Source organism: Dendropsophus ebraccatus, chromosome 2 (assembly GCF_027789765.1).
Source record: "Dendropsophus ebraccatus isolate aDenEbr1 chromosome 2, aDenEbr1.pat, whole genome shotgun sequence".
NCBI classification, from domain to species: domain Eukaryota; kingdom Metazoa; phylum Chordata; class Amphibia; order Anura; family Hylidae; genus Dendropsophus; species Dendropsophus ebraccatus.
In genome coordinates, this window is record NC_091455.1 from 157542402 (window position 1) to 157568704 (window position 26303).

At 44.6% G+C, this 26303-nt stretch overlaps 1 protein-coding gene across 3 annotated transcripts in view; it reads right to left on the reverse strand.

Annotated features, from left to right (window-relative positions):
* Positions 1–18977, reverse strand: part of TRIO (trio Rho guanine nucleotide exchange factor) — a 217794-nt gene extending 198817 nt beyond the window's left edge. For all 3 annotated transcript variants that reach the window (XM_069958561.1, XM_069958563.1, XM_069958562.1), the window contains exon 1: positions 18392–18977. In XM_069958561.1, coding sequence (XP_069814662.1) covers positions 18392–18539 — 148 coding nt within the window. In that variant the 5' untranslated portion in view covers positions 18540–18977. The remainder of the gene's footprint in view (positions 1–18391) is intronic.
* Between the last annotated feature and the right edge of the window lie 7326 nt (positions 18978–26303).

A 26303-nucleotide genomic window follows, 5' to 3' on the forward strand; every position in this document is an offset into this window, starting at 1 on the left:
AAGATAAACCAAATAATATGGATAGGGAATCACACAATAGCATTGCCTCCCAAACCATCTCCCCCAAAAGTAAGTGAACACCCCAAGGGATCAGACACCTAAGGCCCTATCACACGGTGCAATTATCGTGCAAAAAAAATCATTATATCCTTTGAATTAAAATGATAACAGTTCTGTGTAATGGCGGGCAACTATCAAAAAATCGTTCTTGTGTCTTTAATCTAGATCTGACCCTAAAATCATTGTTAAACGTTCGCTCTAATTCCACATTCGCTCACTAATCATTCGGTGCAATTTTGCACATCGTTCATTCTTGCTAACATCAGAGGGAGTAAATGATTGTAGTAACGATTGTTGTAATGATCATAACTAACGACTATCTTTCTGTGTAATATAGTGAATGATTTCAGGCTAACGATAAAAAAAAAAAAATCTCGTTTGCGATAGTTAATCATCGTTAAAGTCACTTTGTCTTATAGAACCCTGAGGGTGGGTTCACATTAAGGAATTCTCACGGGTAAACTCAGCGGAATTCAGCTGGCTGTACACGCTCACGGACGCACGCCTTTTCGCCGGCTCCATAGACACCATTCTATGGGCCGGCTTGTTCCGCATTCCGACGTGAGAACCGACATGTCAATTCTTTTTTTATCCGTGAGAATTCCATAGTGAGCCAGCCAGATGGATTAGCCTCTGCAGCTTCCCCATGAGCAGTTGCAGTAGCATCCAAAGCAATAAAAAAAAGGAGTAAGAGCCCTATTACAAAGGACGATTATCGTGCAGAAAATTGTTATATTGTTCGAATTCTAACGATAATCGTCCTGTGTAATTGCTGGCAACGATTGAAAAATCATTTGTGTCGTCGATTTAGATATGACCCTAAAGTCATTGTTAATCATTCTCTGTAATTTCTTATTCGTTCGCTGTAGTTCCGCATTCGATCAATAATCGTTCAGTCTTTTGCTGGAATGAGACAAAGTAATGGTGCGTTTACACAGACAGATTTATCTGACAGATCTTTGAAGCCCAAACCAGGAACAGACTATAAACAGGGAACAGGTCATAAAGGAAAGACTGGGATCTATCCTCTTTTCAAATCCATTCCTGGCTTTGGCTTCCAAAATCTGTCAGATAAATCTGTCTGTGTAAACGCAGCATTAGGGACCATTTACACAGAAAGATTATCTGACAGATTATCTGCCAAAGATTTGAAGCCAAAGCCAGAGACAGACTATAAACAGATAAAAAGCTGTTGATGGTCAGCCTCCACCGATGCAATCACTTGTACCTGCCGGCCTTCAGCAACGCTATAATGCTGATCCAACTCGTCACTCAGTTACTATGGGATTCAGCAGCCCTTAGAAATCAGCACCATATTCATGTATCAATGTAGAGATATATATTATATATATATATATATATATATATATATAATATGTAAATATATATAATATATATATAATATTATATATATATAATATATATATATTTATATATATATTTATATATATATATATATATATATTTATTTATATATTATTTTATTTATATATATATATATATATATATATATATATATATATATATATATATATTTTTTTTTTTTTTTATTTTTTTTTTTTTTTTTTCCATTGATCCCTATAAAAAAAACTTCCCCATTTCAAGTTTAAAGAAGATGTACAACCAGGTACATCCTCTTTAAACTGACACAATGATAGAATGGCACCGCGGTCCATTTTTTGGAGGTAGGCCGGCCCGCCCCCTGTGGGAGGGAATTCCCTGCACTCTATGACGCGGTTCCATTGATTTTAACAGAGCCGTGTCATACAGGGGAGGGAATTCCCTCCCAATAGGGGCTTCACACCGGCCCGGGACCAGTGCATAGAACGGCGCCGTACATGGGAACCGGGCCGCGGTCCGAAAAAAAGGACCACGGCACCGGCTTCCCCGTGACGGCGCCGTTCTATCCCTGTGTCAGTTTAAAGAGGATGTACCTGGTGGTACATACTCTTTAAATCACCCCCTTCTCCAATTTTATCATATTTTCCATCACCACGTGTGGAATCATCCGAATTTTTAAATTAGCATTTTAAACACATTTAGTTTTTTTTGAAAAGCCGTCAAATAAAATAAAGGTTATATAAGTTGCCTATCATAGTAATCCCTAGGAACATAGATAACATGCCAGTTGATCCGCTTAAAAGTTTCTTCAGAAGAAGAACGAACAGCTGATAGGCACAACCATTACCCAGATCAATTATTTGCCCAATCTAGTCGATTCGGCAGATTTTTGCTTCATGTAATAATAAAAAAAACAACAACAATCAGCTGATGAAACAATAATCAGCTAGTTGATGTGTTTTAACATGTTGAAAAAAAAATTGCCCGTCGACCGTACAGTACATCGCTACATGTAATAGCGATGCACAGTAGACAACTGGTGAAAAATAATAAACTTTATACTGTCCACGCTCCTTGATGTTCTTCTAGCTTCTGCCTGCTCTGCACAGCCGCCGCTGGTACTTCAGAGCCAGCCTTTAAAGTGACAGGTAGCTAGGCCAATCACTGGCCACATCACTGTCCTGCCCCAGGCAGTGATTGGTTGAGCGGCCTGCACTGCAGAGATGGGTGTGAAAGCTTCCACAGCGGCTCTTAACAGCGGGAAAAAGCTAGATGGTTACCAGGGAGCATGGAGAGATAAGCCAAAAACTTTATTTGCTATATACAACAAGGGCTGCACAGAAATCACTAATGAGAAGTTGCCACGGGTTCATTTATGGTATATCCATAGACAGTGCTTGAAGGGGTTGTCTGGGGTGATACTTGTTCTGCTCCCCAATGCTCGCTTTCTTCCTCAAGCAGTCTCAATAATACACAGCCTGGATCCTGCTATGGCTGCCTGAAATGGACGTAAGTGAGCAACGATCTACAACTGGCACACAACAGTAGTGGTAGCTGTGTGCCGATGGTTGCCATGGCAGCTTGGAGTCTAGCAAATACTCCCAGGGCTGCCATGACTGCAAGGTGTATTAGGCAGTGCCAGAAGCAAACCCTGAGAGTATGTGCACACTGTGGAAAAGTGACGGAAATTCCAACACGGAATCTGCCACTTATGTCTCCGCCTGTGTCATAGACTCCATTCTATGCATGGGCGGATTCTGTCGTCCGTCCAAAGGATGAACACGTTCATTCTTTGGACGGATGTAGGAATTCGCCCGTGCATAGAATAGAGTCTGTGACACGGGCAGAGACGCGCGCTCCCGCCGCAGTCCGCACATACCCTAATACAGTATATTGCCTATGAGTGTTAGGCTATGTTTACACAACTATTTTCAACGCCTGTTATTTTCAACGCCTCAGAATAATAGCCGTTATTTTTAGTATCAAATTACAGCCATTTAACATACTTTGAAGGCAGTCATTGCAATGACGGCCATTGGTACATTAAACGGGAATCTGTCAGTTACAACTCATGTCCCAAATGCTGACACTGTTAGGGTGGGTTCACACTACCGAATTCTCGCGGATAAATTCCGCGGAATTCTGTCGCCTGTACACGCTCACTGCCGCGCGCCTTTCCGCCGGCTCCATAGATACCATTCTATGGGCCAGGTGATTCCACATTCCTCTGGAAAAAATTGACATGACAATTCTTTCGTCGGAATGCGGAATCAGCCGGCCCATAGAATGGTGTCTATGGAGCCGACAGTAAGGTGCGTGGCCGGGAACGCGTACAGGCAACGGAATTACGCTGAATTTATCCGCGAGAATTCCGTAGTCTGAACCCACACTTAGATAGCTGTTTGGTCAAGGAGACCCATGGTACCTTTAATATAGCCATCTGTTCTTCCTTAACATAACACTAACTAACTTGTGTTCTAACTTAACACAAAAAGGAGTCAAAGAGGCATTCCCAAGCTCCCAAGTAGGCTTCGGTATGGGAGGTGGGCGTAAAGAGGAGTTACAGCTTGCTGCACTTCATGAGGTAGTGAAAGCATCTGACTCTTCATACTATAGAATAAAAGCATTTTTCTACATCCTAAAAAAAAAAACAATCACAGACATATGAAAGATACTATGAGTCTCTTTGACTATCTCACAGTGTCAGCAGTTTGGAATGTGAATTATGGCTGACAGCTTCCCTTTAAGTTTAGGTTGAATGATGGCCACTTTTAACACTCTTTTGGGTGTGACTATTTTTGAAGGTCCATTAAATTTTGTTAAACAGACAGTAAAAGGACAGCTTAAAAAAAAAATCTGTGTGTAAAAAACTTAGAGGATATCTGTCACTAGGTTTATGCTGCCTAAGGGTGCATTCACACTACAGTATCCGCTTTAAGGGAACCAATCACCTCAAAAACGCATATATAGCTTTTTAAATGTGCTGTTAGAGCACACAGCACACTTTCCATACATGTTTTTATATACTCCCTGCCTCCCCCATGTAATCCATAAAGTAACTTTATAAAACTGGCGCCCGGTATGCAAATTACATCAGGTAGTCACCTGGGCGGTGTTCAGCTAGATGGTAGTCACTGTCAGTCCGGGTCCCCTGGGCGTTCCTTGGCGGTAATCACGCCTCTCTGGGCATGATTCAAATCACCCAGTAGCTCTGACATCACTTGGGAGCGCGCCGTGCACGACATAGGCGCGCCGACGTTCTTACGCCGCCGCACATGCGCAGTACACCCGCTTCCATTCTGGCTGTACTGCGCCTGTGCAGAATAGCCTCGAACTCCGGCTCACACTGAGTGCGAGGCTAATCTGCACAGGTGCAGTACAGCCTGAATGGAAGCGGATGTACTGCGCATGCGCGGCAGCGTAAGAACGTCAGCGCGCCGACGTTGTGCACGGCGCGCTCCCAAGTGTTGTCAGAGCTACTGGATGATTTGAATCACGCCCAGAAAGGCGTGATTACCGCCAAGGAACGCCCAGGGGACCCGGACTGACCGTGACTACCATCTAGCCGAACACCGCCCAGGTGACTACCTGAGGTAATTTGCATACCGGGCTCCAGTTTTATAAAGTTACTTTATGGATTACACGGGGGAGGCAGGGAGTATATAAAAACATGTATGGAAAGTGTGCTGTGTGCTCTAACAGCACATTTAAAAAGCTATATATGCGTTTTTGAGGTGATTGGTTCCCTTTAAATATCATCCCGCTCAAATATTATCCCGCAGATTCTGCTGCGCGCTCCCGCTTTACTCTCTGTTCCGCAGTCTGCCCAAAGAATTGACACGTCAATTCTTTGGGCAGAACAATGTAAGAGATACATCATTCAGTTCAGCTGATCTGTCCCTACTTTATGCTATCCTTAGATAGGGCTGCATAAACCTACTGACAGTATCTTTAAAATAACGTCAAGGTTAACTAAATAACGTCCGGCAATAAATGTCCTAACAGACGGAACAACAGACGTTATTTAATGCACTGTGTGAACAGTGCCGGGGTGCCGCGGTCTGTTTTTTGAATCACGGCCTGGTTCCCGTGTACGGCGCCGTTCTATCATCGGGTACCTTTAGAATCAATGGAGCCACGTCTTTGGGGGGGGGGGGGTGTCCCACAAGGGGCCTCCAGTGCTTCAGCCCCGACACCCGAGGATAGAACGGTGCCGTTTAAAAAACAGAGCCGTTCTATCCGTGGGTCATATTAAAGTGTATGTACCTTATGGTATATCCTCTTTAATCATGGGGAAAGAACATGCTAACGCATGTGACCCTCATTCTGATGCAACTGGGTTTGCATGCATTATCATCTCAGCCTGTTCCGTCTCCACGGATACACGAACGTCTGGACATCTTTCTAGCACTTTAAACATCTTCGACACTTTAAAAAGTAATAGTAAAAATTTCAAAAAGCTTTAAAAAAATTAAATAAAATTTAAGCCCCCCACACCAACTATTTGGTATCACGTTTGCAACAACCTGAGGTATACAATAAAGATATTACTAACACTGCAGTGTGAACGCCATACACAAAAAAATGCAGAAAAACAAGATATTTTAAGAAAGGCCCCCCAAAAAAACTACAGCTCATCCCACAAAAAAAAAAAAAAAAAAAAGAACGCCACCATATAGCTACTTTAACCCCTTAAGGACAGAGCCTGAAATGGCCTTAATGACAGAGACAAATTTTATGAATATGACCAGTGTCACTTTATTCATTAACCCCTTCCCCCAATATGACGTCCAGGGACGTCATGAAAAGCAGTGCCAGAACGCATCATGACGTCCCTGGACGTCATGCCTTCTCTGCCTCCCCCCTCTGTCCCTATCTTAGATCTGGCAGCGGGAGGAGGCTGTGACACACAGCCTCCTCCTCCTGCCACTGCTCTGAGGGGAGCGGTGCTCCCCCCCGGGCAGTTAACCCCATAGACGCTGCGGTCATTGCTACCGCAGCGTCTAGGGAGAGATCTGCAGGCTCCATCACTGATCGGGCAGCAGGAGGAGTCTGCGGCACCTTGCCTCCTCCTGCAGCCAATGCTGATATCCTCCCCAGCCCCTCTTCCTGCTCCATCTGCTCCCCCCGTGCTCTCAGCCATACCCGCCCCCCCGCCCGGAGCTTCCAAACCCCCTGCCCAACCCCCCCCCACCCCCCACCCGGAGCCGGCCCGGAGCCTCCAGCACCCCCTGGACTGGCCCTCCGCCCGAAGCCTCCAGCAGCCCCCTGGAGCCTCCAGCACCCCCTGGACCGCCCCCCCCCCCCCCGGAGCCGACCCGGAACCTCCAGCAGCCCCCCAGGAGCGGGCCTCTGCCCGGAGCCTCCAGCAAGTCCCCGGAGTCGGCCCGGGGCCTCAAGCCCCCCGCCTCCCCCCCGGAGCTTCCAGCCGTCCTCAGGGGTTACCATAGTAACCCAGACGCTACCCGGTGCGTCTGGGTTACTATGGCTAGTAACGATCAGGTCCCTACACAGGGATCTGATCGTTTGAATGAGCAGTCAGTGTGAAACACTGACAGCTCATTTACTATATAATGCAGTACAGCACAGATCAGGTGCTGTACTGCATTATATATGCCTGCAAAAGTAAAAAAAAAAACCACAAAAAAATAAGTACATAAATAAATAATTAATTAATTAAAACAAATTAATTAAATAATTAATTAAATACATAAATATATAAATAAATATACACATTCCCCATCCCCCTTAATAAATGATCCCCTATAAATAAGATACATATATTTGGTATCGCCGCGTCCGTAATGACCCCGTCTATTAACCCGTTACATTATCCCACCCGATTAACGCCATAAAAAAATAAATGAAAAACTAACCAAAATTTGATTTTTTTTGTTAATCCCGCCCCCTAAAAAAATAAAGAAAAAAGCTATCAAAATGTCACAGCTTATGCTGCAAAAAAAAAAAAACCTCACATAACTCCATTGGTGAAAAAATGTAAATATTGCTGCTCTTACAATATGCAAGACATAAACAGTTTTTATAGTAAAAATGCCATGAACTATAACAAAAGCTATATAACATGGATATCACTGTAATCTTACTGACCTGACGAATAACAATAACATGTCATATGTGACGTATGGTAAACGGCGTACAAAAAATGGTTTAAAAACAGCTGCTAAATTGTGTTTTTTATTCGTACCACCTCATAAAAAATTAAATAAAAAATTATCAGGGTGTCACATGTCCTCCAGAATGGTACAGATGGAAACGTCAGCTCGGCTTACACTAATATTTTGGCAACACAAGGTCTCTGTGACATGGTGTAATGGCTAAAAAAAACTGAAATAATAAAAGGCCCCAAGATTCCCTAGGTCTCTGTCATGTCTGAGGTCTGTGGTTGAGTCAGGTGACGCACCTCGGCCACATATGGGGGATTTCTAGAAACATTGAAACATGGGGAATTAATATTGAGTTCCATTTCTAAGTTAGTATTTGCTGTGTTAGAGGAAAAAATGGATTAAAATGGAATATTTGCCCAAAAAATGAAACTTTAAAATTTTCCCTCCAACTTGCTTAAATTTCTATAAAACACCTAAAGGGTTAATACACTTATGAAATGTTACTTTGAATACTTTGAGGGGTGCAGTTTCTACAGTGGAGGGATTTATGGGGGTAACTAACATACAGGCCCCACAAATCCACTTCAGAACTGAACTGGTCCCAAGAAAAATGAGAATTTGAAAATTTCCTGAAAATTTGAAAAATCGCTGCAAAGTTTCGGAGCCCTCTGACATCCTAACAAGTAAGAGGACGTTCACAAAATGACGTCACCAGAAAGTAGATGTTGTAGATGTTGCATTAATAATTAGTTCATGTAACATGACTATCTTTCTTAGAACAAGAGAATTTTAAATATAAAGAAACTTAAATTTTTCTAATTTTTGCGCAAGTGTTGTGCTTTTTACAAAAGACTACTGAGTGTATCAACCAAAGTATACCACAAACATAAAGAGGAATATGTCAAGAAAGAACAATCTCAGAATAACGGTGATAGTTAAAAGCATCACAAAGTTATCACTACATAAAGAGAGACAGGTCAGATTTGCAAAATAGGCCCTGGTCATTAAGGCCAAAACAGGCTGCGGAGGCAAGGGGTTAATAACTTCGGGATGCTTTAACCTATCCGGCTGATTCTGAGATTGTTTTCTCGTGACATATTGTACTTTACATTTTTGGTAAATTGGAGTCGATACTCATAACGAATCTTTATGAAAAAAAACAAATAATGTGAAAAAATGTGAAAAACTGCATTTTTCCAACTTTGAAACTTTTTTGCGTATACAGAAAGTGGTTATACCACATAAATTATATATTAAATAGCATTAGCAACATGTCTACTTTATGTTGGCGGCATTTATTAAACGATCTTTCATTTTTTTTAGACAATAGGAAGCTTAAAACATTAGCAGCAAATTTCCAAATTTTCTGTAAAATTTTAAAATCAGAAATTTTTAAGGAACTGTTCAGGTTTAAAGTGTATTTGAGGGGCCTGTATGTTAGAAAGCCCCACAAAGCACCCCATTTCAGAAACTGAACCCCCCACACTCTGCAAAAGCATATCCAGAAAGTGTTTTAACCCTTTAGGGGAGTCACAGAAATAAAAGCTAAGTGTGTAAGAAATTTGAAAATTTTAATTTTCTGTGCAGAGATTTTATTGTAATCCAATATTTTTCATAATTATAAACCTATTACCAGAGAAATGCACCCCAATAATTATTGCCCCGTTTCTGCAGTTTATAGAAATACCCCATATGTGGCCCTATTGCGCTATTTGACGCAACCACAAGCCTCAGATACAAAGGAGCGCCTAGTGAATTTCAACGCCTCCGTTATATTTGGTCATTTCTGACTGTACCACTTCAGGTTGGCAGAGGCTCTGGGGTGCCAAAATCTAAAAAACACCCCTAAAGGGACACCATTTAGAAAACTACACCCCTCAAGGAATGTAACAAGGGGTGAGGTGAGCATTTGGACCCCACAGGTGCTTCACAGATTTTCCGAACAATATGGCGTGAAAAAAGAAAAATTTATTTTTTACACTAAAACGTTGTTCTAGCCTTCAATTTTTCATTTTCTTAAAGGGATAAGAGGAAAAAAAAGACACAAAATGTGTAGCGCAGTTTCTCCTGAGTACGGAAATACCCCACATGTGGACATAAAGTGCCAAGCGGGCGCAGGATGAGCCTCCAAAGGGAAGGAGCGCCAATTGGCTTTTGGAAGCTGAATTTCACTGGAATGGATTTCAAGGGCCATGTCGCATTTACAGAGCCCTCATGCTGCCAAGACACTGGAAACCCCCCACAAGTGACCCCATTCTGGAAACTACACCCCTCAAGGAATCTAACAAGGGGGGCAGTGAGCATATGGACACCACTGGTGATGGGCACAAATGTGGAACACTGTAACGTAAAAGTAAAAAATTTCATTTTTTCACTTTCATGGCACAAATGTGCCCGTCATCAAGAGGTCCATATCCTCGGTGCACCCCTTGTTAGATTCCCTGAGGGGTGCAGTTTCCAGAATGGGGTCACTTGTGGGGGGTTTCCAGTGTTTTGGCAGCACGAGGGCTCTGTAAATGCAACATGGCGTTCATCATCCATTCTAGCCAAATCCAACCTCCAAAATCCAAAAGGCGCTCCTTCCCTTCGGAGACTTGCCCTGCGCCCACATGGCGCTTTATGTCCACATGTGGGGTATTTTCGGACTCGGGGGAAATTGCTCTACACATTTTGTTTTTTTTCCCCCTCTTTTAACCCCTTATGAAAATGATAAATTCAAGGCTAAACCAACATTATAGTGTAAAAAATGTAATATTTCATTTTCACGCCACATTGTTCCACATTTGTGCCCGTCACCAGTGGGGTCCATATGCTCACTACACCCCTTGTTACATTCCTTGAGGGGTGTAGTTTCCATAATGGGGTCACTTGTGGGGGGGGTCAACTGTCTTGGCAACACAGAGGCCTTTTGAATGCAGCATGGCCCCTCGAAATCCATTCCATCCAAATCCAGCCTTCAAAAACCAAATGGCGCTCCTTCCCTTCGGAGGCTTACCCTGCACCCGCACGGCGCTTTATGTCCACATGTGGGGTATTTCCGTACTCAGGGGAAATTGCGCTACACATTTAGTGTTTTTTTTTTTATCTTTTAGCCCCTTGTGAAAATGAAAAAATCATGACAAGATTAATGATTTAGAGTAAAAATTTTACAAAAATTACACTAAATGTTGGTCTAGCCTTGATTTTTTCCATTTCCACAAGGGGTTAAAAAAGAAAATGAACACAAAACGTGTAGGGTAGTTTCCCCTGAGTACGAAAATACCCCACATGTGGGCATAATGTGCCATATGGGCACAGGGCAAGCCACCAAAGGGACAGAGCGCCATTTAGAGGCTGGAATGCAGGATATGGACCCCACTGGTGACAGGCACTTACGTAGAACATGTGCCGAGAAAATAAAAAATACCATTTTTTTCATTTTCACGTCCCAAATGTGGCCGTCACCAGGGGGCCATATCCCCGCTGCCCCCCTTGTTAGATTCCTTATCGGGTGTAGTTTCCAGAATGAGGTCACTTGTGGGGGATTTCTACTGTCCTGGCAGCACAGAGGCCTTGTAATTGCATCATGGCCTCCTCTAATGGGAATGGCGGCCATACCTACTTAGCTGGGGAAAAGGGACAATTCTAATTTATTTGGTGGTTTAGGCCAATTATTAGGTTATAAAGTTGAAAATGACAGGTGTCCATCAAACTCAATCTGTGTTGATCCAGAGGAAGGCAAAAACCCCTCGTGAGGCAGACGACAGTAGCCTCATCACAGGGGAAAAATTCCTTCCCGACTCCATAATGGCGATCAGAATAATCCCTGGATCAACGTGACCCCTGAAATAGGAATAAGGGACGGAATTTAGAAAATGTAGAACTCCGATGACGTGTGGTGCGCCTTGAAACGATCCAGTATGCAGAGGCCGGGGGGATCAGGACAGGTGTCACACTGGTAAATCATGTCCTTCCTGATCCCCCTGTTACGCCACACTCTGCACTTCTTCTGGGGTCTCCCTTTCTCCAGTGTGGGGGACGTCACCTGGAAAATGTTGTCCTGGTGCGATACGGGGTCCTTCATATCCAGAAGCGCTGGGTCCGCTCTATGGCTGCTAAATATTATGGCTCTATTACGGCTTCTCATATTTTCGTATCGTGCCGCAAGCTACAGGGCAGCGAGGGACCAGAAGAGGGGGTGCTGGTATAAAAGTTATCCCCGTACAGGTGGTAACCTTTATCCAGCAGTGGGAAGATCAGTTCCCGGACGATCTTCCCACTTGTTCCGATGATGGGGGGGGAGGGGGCATCTGGGGCTGGATTCGGGTGTCCCTTCCTACATACACTCTAAGGGTACGTGCACACTGCGGAATCGCGACAGATAACCCTTTGTGCATTCCGCAGTTGGCACCCGCCGGCTGACTGATGCAGGCGCACGTCTCCACACGTGTCATAGACTCCATTCTATGCACGGGCGGATTCCGCTCTCCGTCCAACGTCTTCATTCTTTGGATGGACGACGGAATCCGCCCGTGCATAGAATGGAGTCTATGACACGAATAGAGACATGCGACCGCATCAGTCCGCCGGCGGGTGCCAGCTGCGGAATGCACGAAGGGTTATCCTTCGCCATTCCGCAGTGTGCACGTACCCTAAATCTGTAAGTGTACCCTGAGGTACGCTCACAGAGTTTGTAGAATTTCACGCCATACCGCCATCTCTTATTGGGACGGTATTGGCGGAAAAGACGTGTCTGGGGGGCAGCGTACGCTACGCTACCCCCCAGACATGTCACTGGATGATGAGGATGAATGGAGGAAAGAAGGATCCCCCCCCCCCATTCATCCTCACTGGCTGTTTCGGTGTCGGAGGCAATAATAACGTATCCCTCTGACGCCGAAAACACCCTGGGGGTCATCTTTATACGGGGACTAGTATATGGGGTATGTAGTGGTGTAGTGTGAAACTTTATTCAATGTAGTGTGGTGTAATGTAGTGTTTTTTACGTGTTTTTTTACAGTAAGTATAAAAAAAAAACCTACGCCAACAAAGGCGTTGCTGATAAATGCCGCACTTATGTGCGGCACTTATCAGCAGACCGTGGCAGTAGAATATAGAAAAAAAACACCCTACGCCAAAAAGGAGGAGTTGCTGATTAGCAGCGCACTTTCGTGCGATGCTGATCAACACTCAGCGATAGGGTGCGCAAAATAGAAAAAAAAAAAAAAAAAAACTTTTTCTACATTCTGAACATCCCTGTAGCTGCTGATAAGTGTATTACACATATCAGCCGCTAGAGGGCAGCAGAGCGCAAAATCCGGAAAATCACGAGGCTGGAGCCGAAAATAGCCGAAAGAAGCCGATGGGGACCGGCTTGTTATATATTATAGCAGGCCATCTTCCCCGATCGCTGTGTGCGAACACGCAGCGATCGGGGAAACATCGGGCGTAAATTTACGCCCTGATGCGCTAAGTACCAGGGCGCGAGGGCGTAAGTTTACGCCCGATGTCGTTAAGGGGTTAAAGCGTAACTGTCATGTTTTTTTTTATTGCAGAGATCAGTAGTATAAGCGATTTAAAAAAACTCTGTAATAGGTTTCATCAGCCAAAAAAGCCTCCTTCTGTACTCAAGAAGCAATCTCCCAGCCTCTCCCCCTGACTTCTTATCTGTGCATTATCAGGCAAACACGTCTTCATTACAGAGAAGCCAGTGAAGACGGGCTCTGCCCTCTCCATTGTAAGCCTATGAAGGGGGGAGGGGCTGAGGGAGCAGGAAGAGGTGACATGAAGGTCAGCTGTTTGTAGACTGTCTGGGCACCTAAAACGCTAAATTCAGGTGTCAGAAAGGTCAGTGCTTATCTATGAACTTACTGAGAGAAGATTGCAGGGTGTTGTGCTGTGCAGGACTGCTCCGTGCTCAGTCACTCCTAACAGCCCCTCCCCTCTCCATAGCCACATAATGGAGACAGAAATCCTGCTTCTTTTCATGTGAGGGGGGAGGCTGGGAGATTGCTTTTTCACTACAGAAGGAAACTCTTTTAGTACATAAAACCTATTACAGAGTTTTTAAAATCGCTTGTACTCTTGATATTTAATGTTTTCAGAAAAATGACCCTGAAATGACAGTTACGCTTTAACATAAAAAAAATTATGGCTTTTGGAAAAGAGTAACTAATTTTTATAAAAATACTGAAAATAAAACAAAATATATGAAAAGAACTAAACACATTTGATATCAGTGCGTTCCTACAGACCCACAAAATGATAAATGGTATTTTTACTGCACTGTAATAAGTGTGGGGGGGAAATGCTTATTAGCTTTTTTGCATTTTATTTAGAAAGAATATAAAAAAATTAATTGATACAGCATATATACCCAAAATGGTTCCAAATAGAAGGCCTTAACAGCCACAAATAAGAAAAAATAGCAACATTATGACTGATGAAAATTTTTTTCACTCTTTTTCAAAGCTAAAATTATGTGCCAATAAGATTTACTTAGAGGGACACACTGGCAAAAAATCTTTTTCTTTCAAATCAACTGGTTTCAGAAAGTTATATAGATTTGTAATTTATTTCTATGTTTCCCCATACTTATCAGCTGCTGTATGTGCTGCAGGAAGTGGTGCTTTATTTTCAGTCTGACAGAGTGCGCTCTGCTGCCACCCCTGTTTTAGACAGGAACTGCCCACAGCAGGAGAGGTTTTCTATGGGGATTTGCTACTGGTCTGGACAGTTCCTGTCTCAGACACAGATATCAGCAGAAAGCACTGTGTCACACTGCAAAGAATACATCCCTTCCTGCTGGACATACAGAAGCTGATAAGTACTGAAAGACTAAAGATTTTTAAATAGAAACTAGACATTTATATAACTTTCTGAAACCAGTTGATTTGAAAGAAATTGATTTTCACCAGAGTACCCCTTTAAGAAACATTCAAAATCCCGGCTCTCTGCCTGTCAGTACGCTCTGCGGGGGTGATTGACAGGCAAAGAGGCCTCTTATGGGTCTCTTTGCCTATCAACCACTCCCGCAGAGCGCCAAGACTAATTCACAGCTCTCCCCCTGCCTCCCGTGCTGAATTAAAGAGTGTTTTCCCAGGACATGAAGCTACGGAGCCAGAAACCCCTAACATGATAGGAGAACTGTCTGCGAGGTCTGTGCAGCCGATCTGGTAGCTTAATCAGCACAAACTGGTGCCCTTAAAAGCGTCACTGTGATTTGGGAAGACTTAGGGCCCTATTCCACGGGACGATTATTGTTCGGATAATCTTTAAATCGTTCGGAACAAATTGATAATTGTTCGGTTAAATAGCAGTTAAACGGCGAACGAGAAAACGTTGATCGCTTAATGAGACCTGGACCTATTTTTATCGTTGTTCGTTCGTAAATTGTTTGGTCGTTCCTTGGTCGTTAGTGGGTGCGTTCATCAGCTTAGAGGTGCCTTCACACCTACCGGATCCACAGCGGATCTCACTTCTGCGGATTCGAAGCGAGAACCGCTGCGGATCCGGTATCAATTCACCCCTATGATAGCACATATTTGCAGCGGGATTGACATCCCACTGTGAATATGTGCTTTAACTCCCTGGTGCCCGCAGCCCCGCCGTCGCATCCCCCCATCCCGGCCACATCCCCCCATCAGCCCACCGCCGAGAGCATACAGTACCTGCTCGGCGGCGCGGCTGCAGTGAGGCTGCCGGCTCCAGTCTCGCTCAGATCAGCTGAGCGGGCCGGAGATGGGCTGATGGGGGGGGGGGGGGATGTGCCGCCGCCGGGGATGGGGGATGCGACGGCGGGGCTGCGGGCACCAGGGAGTTAAAGCACATATTCACAGCGTGATGTTAATCCCGCTGCGAATATGTGCTATTATAGGGGTGAATTGATACCGGATCCGCATCGGTTCTTGCTTCGAATCCGCAGAAGTGAGATCCGCTGTGGATCCGGTAGGTGTGAAGGCACCCTAGTGCAAATCCTATTGGTTAAAACACATTCATTGACAGGAACCATACATTTAAAACTTTATAAGCATTTTCTATTCATTATTCTATTAATTATTCAATTATTTCTATTCATTAACAAGATAGGGTACATTTATGGTGAGTTTACACAGGCAGATTTATCTGACAGATTTTTTTAAGTCAAAGCCAGGAATGGATTTGAAAACAGGAGAAATCTCAGTCTTTCCTTTATGACCTGTTCTCTGTTTATAGTCTGTACCTGGTTTTGGCTTAAAAAAACTGACATAAATCTGTCTTTGTAAACGCACCCTTAAGGCCCTATTCCACGGAACGATTATCGTCCATATTCGGCCGATATCGGCCGCTACAGACGATAATCGTCCCGTGGAATAGAGTGCAACTATCAGCCGACATCGTTCATGTCGGCTAATCGTTGCAGTCGCTTGTTCTTTAACATGTTGAAAAACAAGCGACTGATATAGCAGCGATCTGCTGCCGTCGCTCCGTTGAATAGGAGCGTCAGCAGCAGACGCTGCTATATCCTATGGGCTGCCCGGACGATCAGCGATCACCCGGGCAGCCCCCCCCCCCGCAGGTCCCCGCCGCCGCCTCCCGTTCTCACCCGCTCGCTGCAGCCGCGTTGAATAGCGGCGGCAGCGAGCGGGGAACGAGGAGCAAACGAGCGCTGAGAGCGCTCGTTTGCTCCTCTGACGACCCGTGTAATAGGCCCTTTACACAGAAACATTATCTGAGATTATCTGCCAAAGATTTGAAGCCAAAGCCAGAAACAGACTATAAACAGAGATCAGGTCATAAAGGAAAGCCTGAGATTTCTCCTCTTTTCAAATCCATTCCTGGCTTTGGCTTAAATCTTTAGCAGATAATCTTTCTATGTAAATGGACCCATAGTTGTGGATTGACGGACACCACTAAATAGCTTAAAGGGGTTGTCCAGCTAAAATCTTTTTCTTTCAAATCAACTAGTGTCAGAAAGTTATATAGATTTGTAATTTACTTCTATTAAAAAATGTCAAGTCTCCCCATACTTATTAGCTACTATATATCCTGCAGGAAGTGTTTTATTTTCAGTCTGACACAGTGCTCTCTGCTGACATCTCTGGCCCAGACAGGAACTGCCCAGAGCAGGAGTGGATTTCTTTGGGGATTCATAGAAAACCGAGACCTGTCTCGGACAGAGATGTCAGCAGAGAGCACTGTGTCAGACTGAAAATAAAACATTTATTTTCAGTATACATTTATAATATTCATACATTGCGTACGAATAAAAATACGCCCACCGGAAGCAGAGAGAATAAGAGAAAAAATGACTCGCCCCACCTACTTAACCAATAATCTGTTGTTCATCGTTCTGTGGAATCACTCTAAAGCGAATGATCAACAAGGTCAGGACGACAGCAAGATCCACTAGAATTAAAGACCATTGTTCCGTTGGATTGTGTGAACGATCTCAAGAAGCTTGCTAAAGCGGTCATTTAAGATTGTTTATCGTTAACGATTATCCGAACGATAATCATCCTGTGGAATTGGGCCTTTACATTGTGAACCCGACTCTTTTCTAACACAGAGCAGGGAGAGGAGGCACTGCAGTGCGGTCTTCTCCTGGCTCATTCTTCCGATTGGTACGGGTCTCAATCTGGACCAATCAAAAAATTTGACACATCTCTATAACATCAATAGAAGAGTCCAACAAAACCAGTCACAAATGTGTAAAAATGGCCTTTACAAAGGTAGATCTGGGCTGCACACCAGAGAGTCTCCAATCCCAATAGGAGACCATGTGATATCCAGAAAAGTAGTAATTATAGTATTTTCCTGCGTATAAGACTACTTTTTTAACCCAGGAAAATCTTCCAGGGGTCATCTTGTATGCCAGGTGTCGTCTTATAGGGCGGTTGCTGAAAAACTTTAAGTTCTCTAATGTTTTTAACGTTACAACAGTAAAAATATTTGTTTTAAAAGGCAGTGGGATGAAAATATTCTGTGCGAATTGAACCCCATATACTTTAATAGTACTTTATCAGTATTGCAGCCGATTTCACTGCGCAATTTGTGTGTGAATATACCCTTAAAAGGTTGGCAACCAAAGTAATAAATGTGGTAGCTGAAGAGTGACCATATAACTATATATAAGCTTATCACAGGTTAATACAGAGAGTTCTCCCATGATCTATTTACACACAGGACGTTACAAGGGGGAATCCTGAAGGATTCTTTACAGTAAGAGCAGGGAAATATGGAATACTGGACTGAATTTTTTTTCCCCAGCAAACTACAGAAGATCCAGCAGCGACAGCTTCTCTGCTCCCATTTAGGTGAATCTCCAGCAGACTTTGCCCTCATCAACTGTTGCTCCATAACTGTGCTGCATTCATCGGCTCTTCATGTAACCTAGCTTCAGCTTTACTATTGGTTGCTACGGGCAACACCTAGGAAGCAATGCTGTGCCTTCATAGTTACCAATGCAGGGAACAAGCTGACAGAAACAACCCAAGCTATGCTAAATAAAGCTGTCCACCTCCACAGACGTCATCTCGTCCTGTTATCACGCTTAGCCTTAGCCTTAGGTTAGCCTCTGGCAGCGCCTGTAAACAATCACTCCCCATGCACACACGCAGGACGGTACCGATCCTCCGCCGCTGTGCAGCCTGCCATGTGGTCTCATGACATTACATCATCGCCGCTAATCACGACATCACCAGTCAGAAGGGGAGCGATCAGGCAGCGCGATCAGGCGACAACTGTCAAGCGTTAACAATAGACGGCGGTGGCCAGTGTGCGGAGCTGACACTCCAGACCCCCACAGCAGCAGCAGCAGCAGACGTGCGGTGAGCGCACAGGTTTTACCTCTGACATCATGACAGCCATTGCTCAGAGAACGCTGGACCCCTCCCAAAAGTGCTTACCAGATCTGTAAAAAGCAGCAATGTCTGCCGAGTCCTTGGCCGTATCCTCCAAGCCCTCCACAGAGCTGGCCTCGCCGCTGCCCGCCGCAGTCGCGGTGATGGGGGCGGCAGACGTCGAGCAGGGGAGCACATTAGAATTAACGTTCATTCTTCCGGAACGTTTGTTGCGTGAAAAAGAAAAAGCCACCGATCGTGCGTCCCCCCCACCCTCACACCGTCATCTGCCTCTCTCTCTCCTTTGTCCTCGTTACACGTTCTGTCAGTACGCCATGTCCGTGACAGAACACGCCGCTCCGACCGCAAGAAATAACGGCTGGGCGATCTCCCACTTGCTGCTATTGTAGCGCGGCCAGCCGTACGGGAAGCCCAGCCGCACACCCTTTTACATAACTAAGCCTAGTCATGCACTGAAAGACGACACCCAGCTCCCTCCAATCCCGGGCGGTAATCCCCGCCGAACTACAAGTCCGAAATAACGGTGCGGTAACGCAAATCACTGCTCCGGTAATCACAACAGCCAGTATCACCGGCGGCGGTGGTTGTTGCGGCGAATGCTTAAGTGGGTGGAGTGAGGATACGGGAGTGTGAGGCTGCTGCGCGTGAGAGACTCTGCTCTCGCGAGAACTGCCTCTCATCCATTTCAGCTGTTTTACAACACGAGTGCACGCCAAATGTTGGCATGCTGGACGCCGCATTTCTCTGCGACACATGGTGGGATGTGAGGGCTGGCATCACAGTGTGGCTGGCTGGTATGTTATCCACGAGTGGAATTAGCACAGAGGAAAACTAATGAGAAGAGCTGATGATTTCCTATGTTTTGGTGGAAATATTCCTCAAAATATTGTTGGGGGGGGGGGGGGCGCAATTCATCCCCATTGGCTGAGGAGCCACCTTGTGATGTCTCCGCTGGTATATGCTAATTTATCAGGAGTTAATAGGGAACAGCAATGTTAGAGGCCTGTTAAATAGGGTACACTGCTGTTAAAAAAAACAAAAAACCTTTTATATAGAGCCGCAGTTATATACAAAATAACAATGTGCCCCTTTAGGCCCCATGTACACAGAGCAAGAGGGGCAGAATGCCGCCAGCCTCCATGTCATAATGACTGCTCTATGGGAGGCTCATGCAGCTTCTCTCTCTGCGCTGAAGAATTGAACATGTTATTATGAAATGGAGGCTGGCAGCAGAAATTCGCTGCTCTTGCTCTGTGTGCACGGGGCCTTAAAGGGGTTGTACACCAAAAAAATTTTTCTTTCAAATCAACTGCTGCCATAAAGTGCCAAATATTTGTAATTTACTTCTATTAAAAAATCTCAAGCCTTCCAGTACTTATCAGCTGCTGTATGTCCAGCAGGAAGTTGTATTATTTCCAGTCTGGGGAGCAGGAGAGGTTTTCTATGGGGATTTGCTGCTGCTCTGGACAGTTCCTGACATGGACAGAGGAGGCAACAGAGAGCACTGTGTCAGACTGGAAAGAATACACCACTTCTTGCAGGTCACACAGCAGCTGATAAGTACTGGAAGACATAAGATTTTTTAATAGAAGTGAATTACAAATCTCTGGCACTTTATGGCACCAGTTGATTTGAAAGAGAAAATTTGGTGAACAACCCCTTTAAATGCATATTCACCTCAAGAGGTAAAAAAAATTATGCCCCCAAACCTAGCTGGTCTTACCTGAGTTTTTTGAGCCGCCTCTCATCTTTTTAGCTGCCGCTGTTCCTGAGTTACAAGTTTTTCTAAAAGCTATTCTGTATCCAAGATGGGGGCCGCACAGGAAAGTACATTTCCCATCATGCTGTGCATTTCCCTGATTGGTCCACTGATGTAGTCCTCAGAGTTCTAAGAGCTGCAGCAGAGGTGTGGAGTTAGCTGGCTGTACAGTACATGGCCACTATGCTGGGAATTGTAGTTCCTCAGTGCCTATCAGTAATATGGAGCTCTCTCTGCAGTCATATTACTTATAGCTCCTGAGGAACTACAATTCCCAGCACAGTGCTAAGCAGGATAGAGCCAGCCAAGTTCATACCAAGGGTGGAGTCCCGGGGGGAGCCTGGTTAGAGCTGAGCTGATAGCAGGACAGAGGTCAGAGTTTCCTGTGGGCCGGGTTAGCTCTCTGCTCGCTGGAGGGAGGAAAAGAAGTGGAGCATGTTGGAGTGGACACAGGAAGAATCAGCGCAGTGAGCTGAGGAATGGTGCAAGAACGAAAATTGAAGCGTATCACAGAATGCAGGTAAGTATGCTGCATTTTGCTAACTAGTAAAAGTTTTGAGGGGAATACCACTTTAAATTACCATATGGCAGCAGAAATTGTTCCTAGTTGCTAGGTGGCTTCATTTAGGCCTTTGAAAGGAATGATGGCCACGCTTGTATGTGACAGTATACAACGTCAGCATCCTGTGAAGTTTCCATGAATGCAATGTGAACCTAACCTAAAAACATCACATTTTTTGCTCACAGCCTAAGGGCGGGTTCACACTACGGAATTCTCGCGGACAATGTCTGCGGAATTCCGTCAGCTGTCCACCCGCACATCTGGGCGCCTTTCCGCCAGATCCATAGACACCATTCTATGGGCCGGCGTATTCCGCTATATGCTGAAAGAAGTGTCATGTCACTTCTTTTAGCGGATCGCGGAATACGCCGGCCCATAGAATGGTGTCTATGGAGCCGTCGGAAAAGCACATGCCCGTGCGGGCAGACAGCTGACGGAATTCCGTGAACATTGTCCGCGAGAATTCCGTAGTGTGAACCCGCCCTTATTGTGCAAAAATGTTGAACTTAAAGCGACTCTGTACCCACAATCTGACCCCCTCAAACCGCTTGTACCTTCAGATAGCTGCTTTTAATCCAAGATCTGTCCTGGGGTCCGTTCGGCAGGTTATGCAGTTAGGCCAGGTTTACATATATGCGTCGGTGCGGCGGCGGCTCCCTCCGGCGCAGGAGAAAAGCGCCGGAGGGAAACGCATCACTGAACTGATCCCATTCTTTTGAATGTGACAGTTCAAAATATGCGGCGGTGAACTAGTGGTCGCAGCATCGCCGGACCGTCGGTGTGTCAGGAAGTGTCTTGCAGCGTCTTAACGCACCGCCACTCCGGTAATGCGGCGCCGCACTCATTCAAACAAATAGAGCGCCAGATGCCTCGCCGGACAGGACGCATGCCGTTCGGCTTTGGCATCCGGTGTTCAGCCAAAGAGTAGCACAGTATACAGAAATAAACATATCTCTCCCCCTGTGTGCTCTTCCCCTCCCCTATAGCCCCCCCTGTTGCTTTCCCAGTAGTATATAGCCCCCCCCCCTGTTGCTCCCCCAGTACTATATAGCCCCCCCTTTGCGCTCTCTCCCAGTACTATATAGCCCTGCTGTGTGCTCTCTCCCAGTAGTATATAGCCCCCCCATGTGCGCTCTCCCCTTGTAGTATATAGCCCCCTGTGAGCTGCCCCAATTAGTATATAGCCCCCTGTGAGCTGCCCCAATTAGTATATAGCCCCCCTGTGCGCTCTCCCTTTGTAGTATATAGCCCCCTGTGAGCTGCCCCAATTAATATATAGCCCCCCTGTGCGCTCCTCCGCAAATTCTATTGAGAATGACAGGAAAACATACTGGGGAAAAAATGTCAACTGATGAGAGCAACTTGTGGTAACTGATGGAAACTGATGGTTTTTAATAAAAAGGATAGAAAAACTGATCACAACTGATACATTTTTGACATTAGTTGTGGTCAGTTTTTAGAAAAAAAACGCAACTGATGCAAACTTATATATGTAAACCCAGCCTTACTGTCCTAAGAAACAACTTTTAAACTTGCAGCCCTATGCCAAACGGCCGGGGCCTAGATTATGTATGCAGTAGGCTTGCACAACCTCACCATCCCTCCTACCCACTCCCTTCATTTATTAGGAGGGCCGGGGGATCAGCAGCCGATCAGCATTACTTTGCAGGACTTCCATCCCCCACCAGTAGGTGGTAATAATATGAATCTGTCAGTAGGTATAGAGTAGCAAATTTCCAATACAAGATGTAGGGTCATAGGTAGCCTGAAAATATAGTCAAACATAAAGAAACAGTACACCAATAAATTACCAGATCATAGCCAATACAAAAACTCACTTTTATTTAGACATTAAAATACTTAAAAAAAACAAAACAGGAGTATACAAAACAGGAAAATACTCCATCACTAGATCGTATAACTTGCATTCTGGGTATAAACTATAATTACATGGATGGATCACAGTATTAGATTATTCAACATCATGGGGTACTCTCTTCTTTGTAATATACAAGGAATGAAGATAGAAGACTGGTGGTATAGAAGAAGCAAGAGTGAGATCTGTCAGCCCACATTAAACAGGGACGTTTATGATTATGTCTATGGACTTGGAGCATTTTTTAGTAAATAATAACACCCTTTTTTCTTTTTTTTTATATTATTGATTGTATCATGGTGGCGATTATATTAATTTATATGTCATTCATTTGCACTTTGCACTTTATTTGATTTTTTTTTTCACCTAATTGATTTGACTTTTATATGTTATACATACCTGTTCACTCAGGAATTTGCATAATTTTTTAGCATGGTCACTTTCCTCGTTTTGCACTTTATCCACGGCACTGTCACTTTAGGTCATGCAATTTAATATAATACACTTGTAATTTTTGTATATTGGGATATTCCCTATAATACACATTTAGAACACACACCATAGTCACTCTATATCCATAGAGGTAGAAATGGAACCTTTGTTCCGGGCATGCGCTTGGTGTGAGTGCGGGCGTCTTTCCTCCTCGGCGCACAGTGCGAGGTACGCATGACCGGAAGTTGTTACTTCCTTGTCACCCGACCTTAATAGCAGCCGTAGGAGGTCTGACGCTGTATTACTGTACACTGAGCAATTTTACTATAAAGTGGCCAACCCCTTTAACTTGGGAATGCTTTTACCTATCCTGCTGATTCTGAGATTGTTTTCTCATGACATATTGTACTTTACATTTCTGGTAAATTGGAGTCTATACTGAAAAAAAAACAAAATAACGGGAAAAATTGCATTTGAAACTTTTCTGCTTGTACAGATAATGGTTATGCCACATAAATTATATATTAAATAGCATTAGCAAAATATCTTTATGTTGGCAGCATTTATTAAACTTTCTTTCAATTTTTTTAGACAATAGAAAGATTAAAACATTGGCAGCAATTTTCCAAATTTTCTGTAAAATTTAAAAATCTGATTTTTTTAGGGACCTGTTCAGGTTTAAAGTGTATTTGAGAGGACTATATGTTAGCCCCACGGAGCACCCCATTTCAAAAACTGCACCCCCTAAACTGTGCAAAAGCACATTCAGAATTTTTTTTTAACCCTTTAGGTGAGTCACAGAAATAAAAGCTAAGTGTGTAAGAAAATTTAAAATTTTCATTTTCTGTGCAAAGATTTTATTGTAATCCAATATCTTTCATAATTATAAACCTATTACCAGAGAAATGTACCCCAATATTTATTTCCCCGCTTCTGCAGTTTATATTAATACCCCATATGTAGCCCTATTGCGCTATTTGACGCAGCCACAAGCCTCAGATACAAAGGAGCACCTAGTGAATTTCAACGCCTCCGTTATATTTGGTCATTTTTGACTGTACCACTTCAGGTTGGCAGAGGCTCTGGGGTGACAAAACATAAAAATCACCCCTAAAGGGACACCATTTAGAAAACTACACCCTTTGAGGAATGTGACAAGGGGTGCGGTGAGCATTTGGAACCCACAGATGTTTCACAGATTTTCAGAACAATGTGGCTTGAAAATGGAAAAATATTTTTTTTCAATTTTTCATTTTTACAAGGGGATAAAAGAAAAAAAAAAACACAATGTGTAGCGCAGTTTCTCCCGAGTATGGAAATACCCCACATGTGGACATAAAGTGACATGCAGCCGCAAGACGAGCCTCCGAAGGGAAGGAGCGCCAATTGGCATTTGGAAGTTGGATTTCACTGGAATGGATTTCAAGGGCCATGTCGCATTTACAAAGCCTCCATACAGCCAAAACAGTAGAGACCCCCCACAAGTGACCCCATTCTGGAAAATACACCCCTCAAGGAATCTAACAAGGGGTGCAGTAAGCACATGGACCCCACTGGTGATGGGTACAAATGTGGAACAATGTGACATGAAAGTGAAATTTTTCATTTTTTTCACGGGGTCCATATCCTCACTGCACCCCTTGTTAGATTCCTTGAGGGGTGTAGTTTCCAGAATGAGATCACTTGTGGGGGGGTTTCCATTGTCTTGGCAGCATGAGGGCTTTGTAAATGTGACATGGCATTCACCATCCAATCTAGCCTCCAAAATCCAAATGGCGCTCCTTCCCTTCAGAGGCTTGCCCTGCGGCCACACGGTGCTTTATGCCCACATGTGGGGTATTTACGGACTCAGGGAAAATTGTTCTACACATTTTGTGTGTTTTTCTTTTCTCTTTTAACCCCTTGTGAAAATGATAAATTCAAGGCTAGACCAACATTGTAGACAAACGCCACATTGTTCCACATATGTGCCAGGCCACATTGTTCCACATATGTGCCAGGCACCATTGGGGTCCATATGCTCACTACACCCCTTGTTACATTCCTTGTGGGGTGTAGTTTCCATAATGGGGCCACTTGTAGGGGGTTTCAACTGTCTTGCCAAAACAAAGGCCTTTTAAATGCAACATGACCCTCAAAATCCATTCCAGCCACCATAAGCCAAATGGTGCTCCTTCCCTTTAAAGTGACACTGTCACCCCCTTTTTGCATTTTGGCTGCTCTCCACAGATGTAAAGGGTAAATGTTACAGCTTTCATTACTTATTTTATATCACACCTCATGGTGCTTGTTCTGGTAAAAAGTAGTTTTTATCACCTGTGGATTGGTATATGTGGGCGGGGCCTCGCGGCCTATGTGCCACATCGCTCCGCCTCTAACGCCACTTAGCCTGCCCCATCCGTGACTCCATCGCCGCATAGGTCGCGTCTCCTCAGCGGCCATTGGTGTGGGACAATCTAGGGGGTGGGGCCTAGAGCTTTAGGCTGGCCCTTACCATGGCTGCTGAGGGGGCGGGGCCTATGTGGCGATGATGTCACAGATGGGGGCGGGGCTAAGTGGCTCTAGTGGCGGAGCGATGTGGTACATAGGCCGCGAGGCCTGCCCACATATACCAATCAACAGGTGATAAAAACGACTTTTTACCAGAACAAGCACCATGAGGTGTGATGTAAAATAAGTAATGAAAGCTGCAACATTTACCCTCAACATCTGTAGAGAGCAGCCAAAATGCAAATAGGTGGTGACAGTGTCACTTTAAAGGCTCTTCTTGGGGCCGCATGGCGCCTTAAGTCCATATTTGGGGTATTTCCGTACTCAGGGGAAGTTAAAAGCATAACACTGCTTCCCCTGCTGCTCTGTCCTATGGTGGTTTTCATCTCTCACACCCCCAGACCTGAGGGCAGGCATGGTGGAGGAGTTGGGGTTCTTCTCTCCCCCCAGTGCACCTTCCAGGTAATCTCACCTGAGCCCTCACTCTCATTCCCCTCCTTCGAGGTTCACACCCTAAGACTCTTCCGCCCACTCCCCCTTAGAGTAGCTGTCATCTACCGCCCCCCTGGCTCTCCTTGAAAATTCCTTGACCACTTTGCCACCTGGCTCCCTCATTTCTCATCTACAGAAGTTCTCACATTCATTCTGGGAGACTTCAACATCCCTATTGATATTCCCATCTCCTCTGCTGCCTCTCAGTTGCTCTCCTTAACCTCCTCCTTCGGCCGTTCACAACTAACCAACTCTCCCACACACAAGGGTGGGAATTCCCTGGATCTGATCTTCTTCCGCCACTGTTCTGTTTCTTACTTTTCTAACGATCCATCTGAGCTATCAG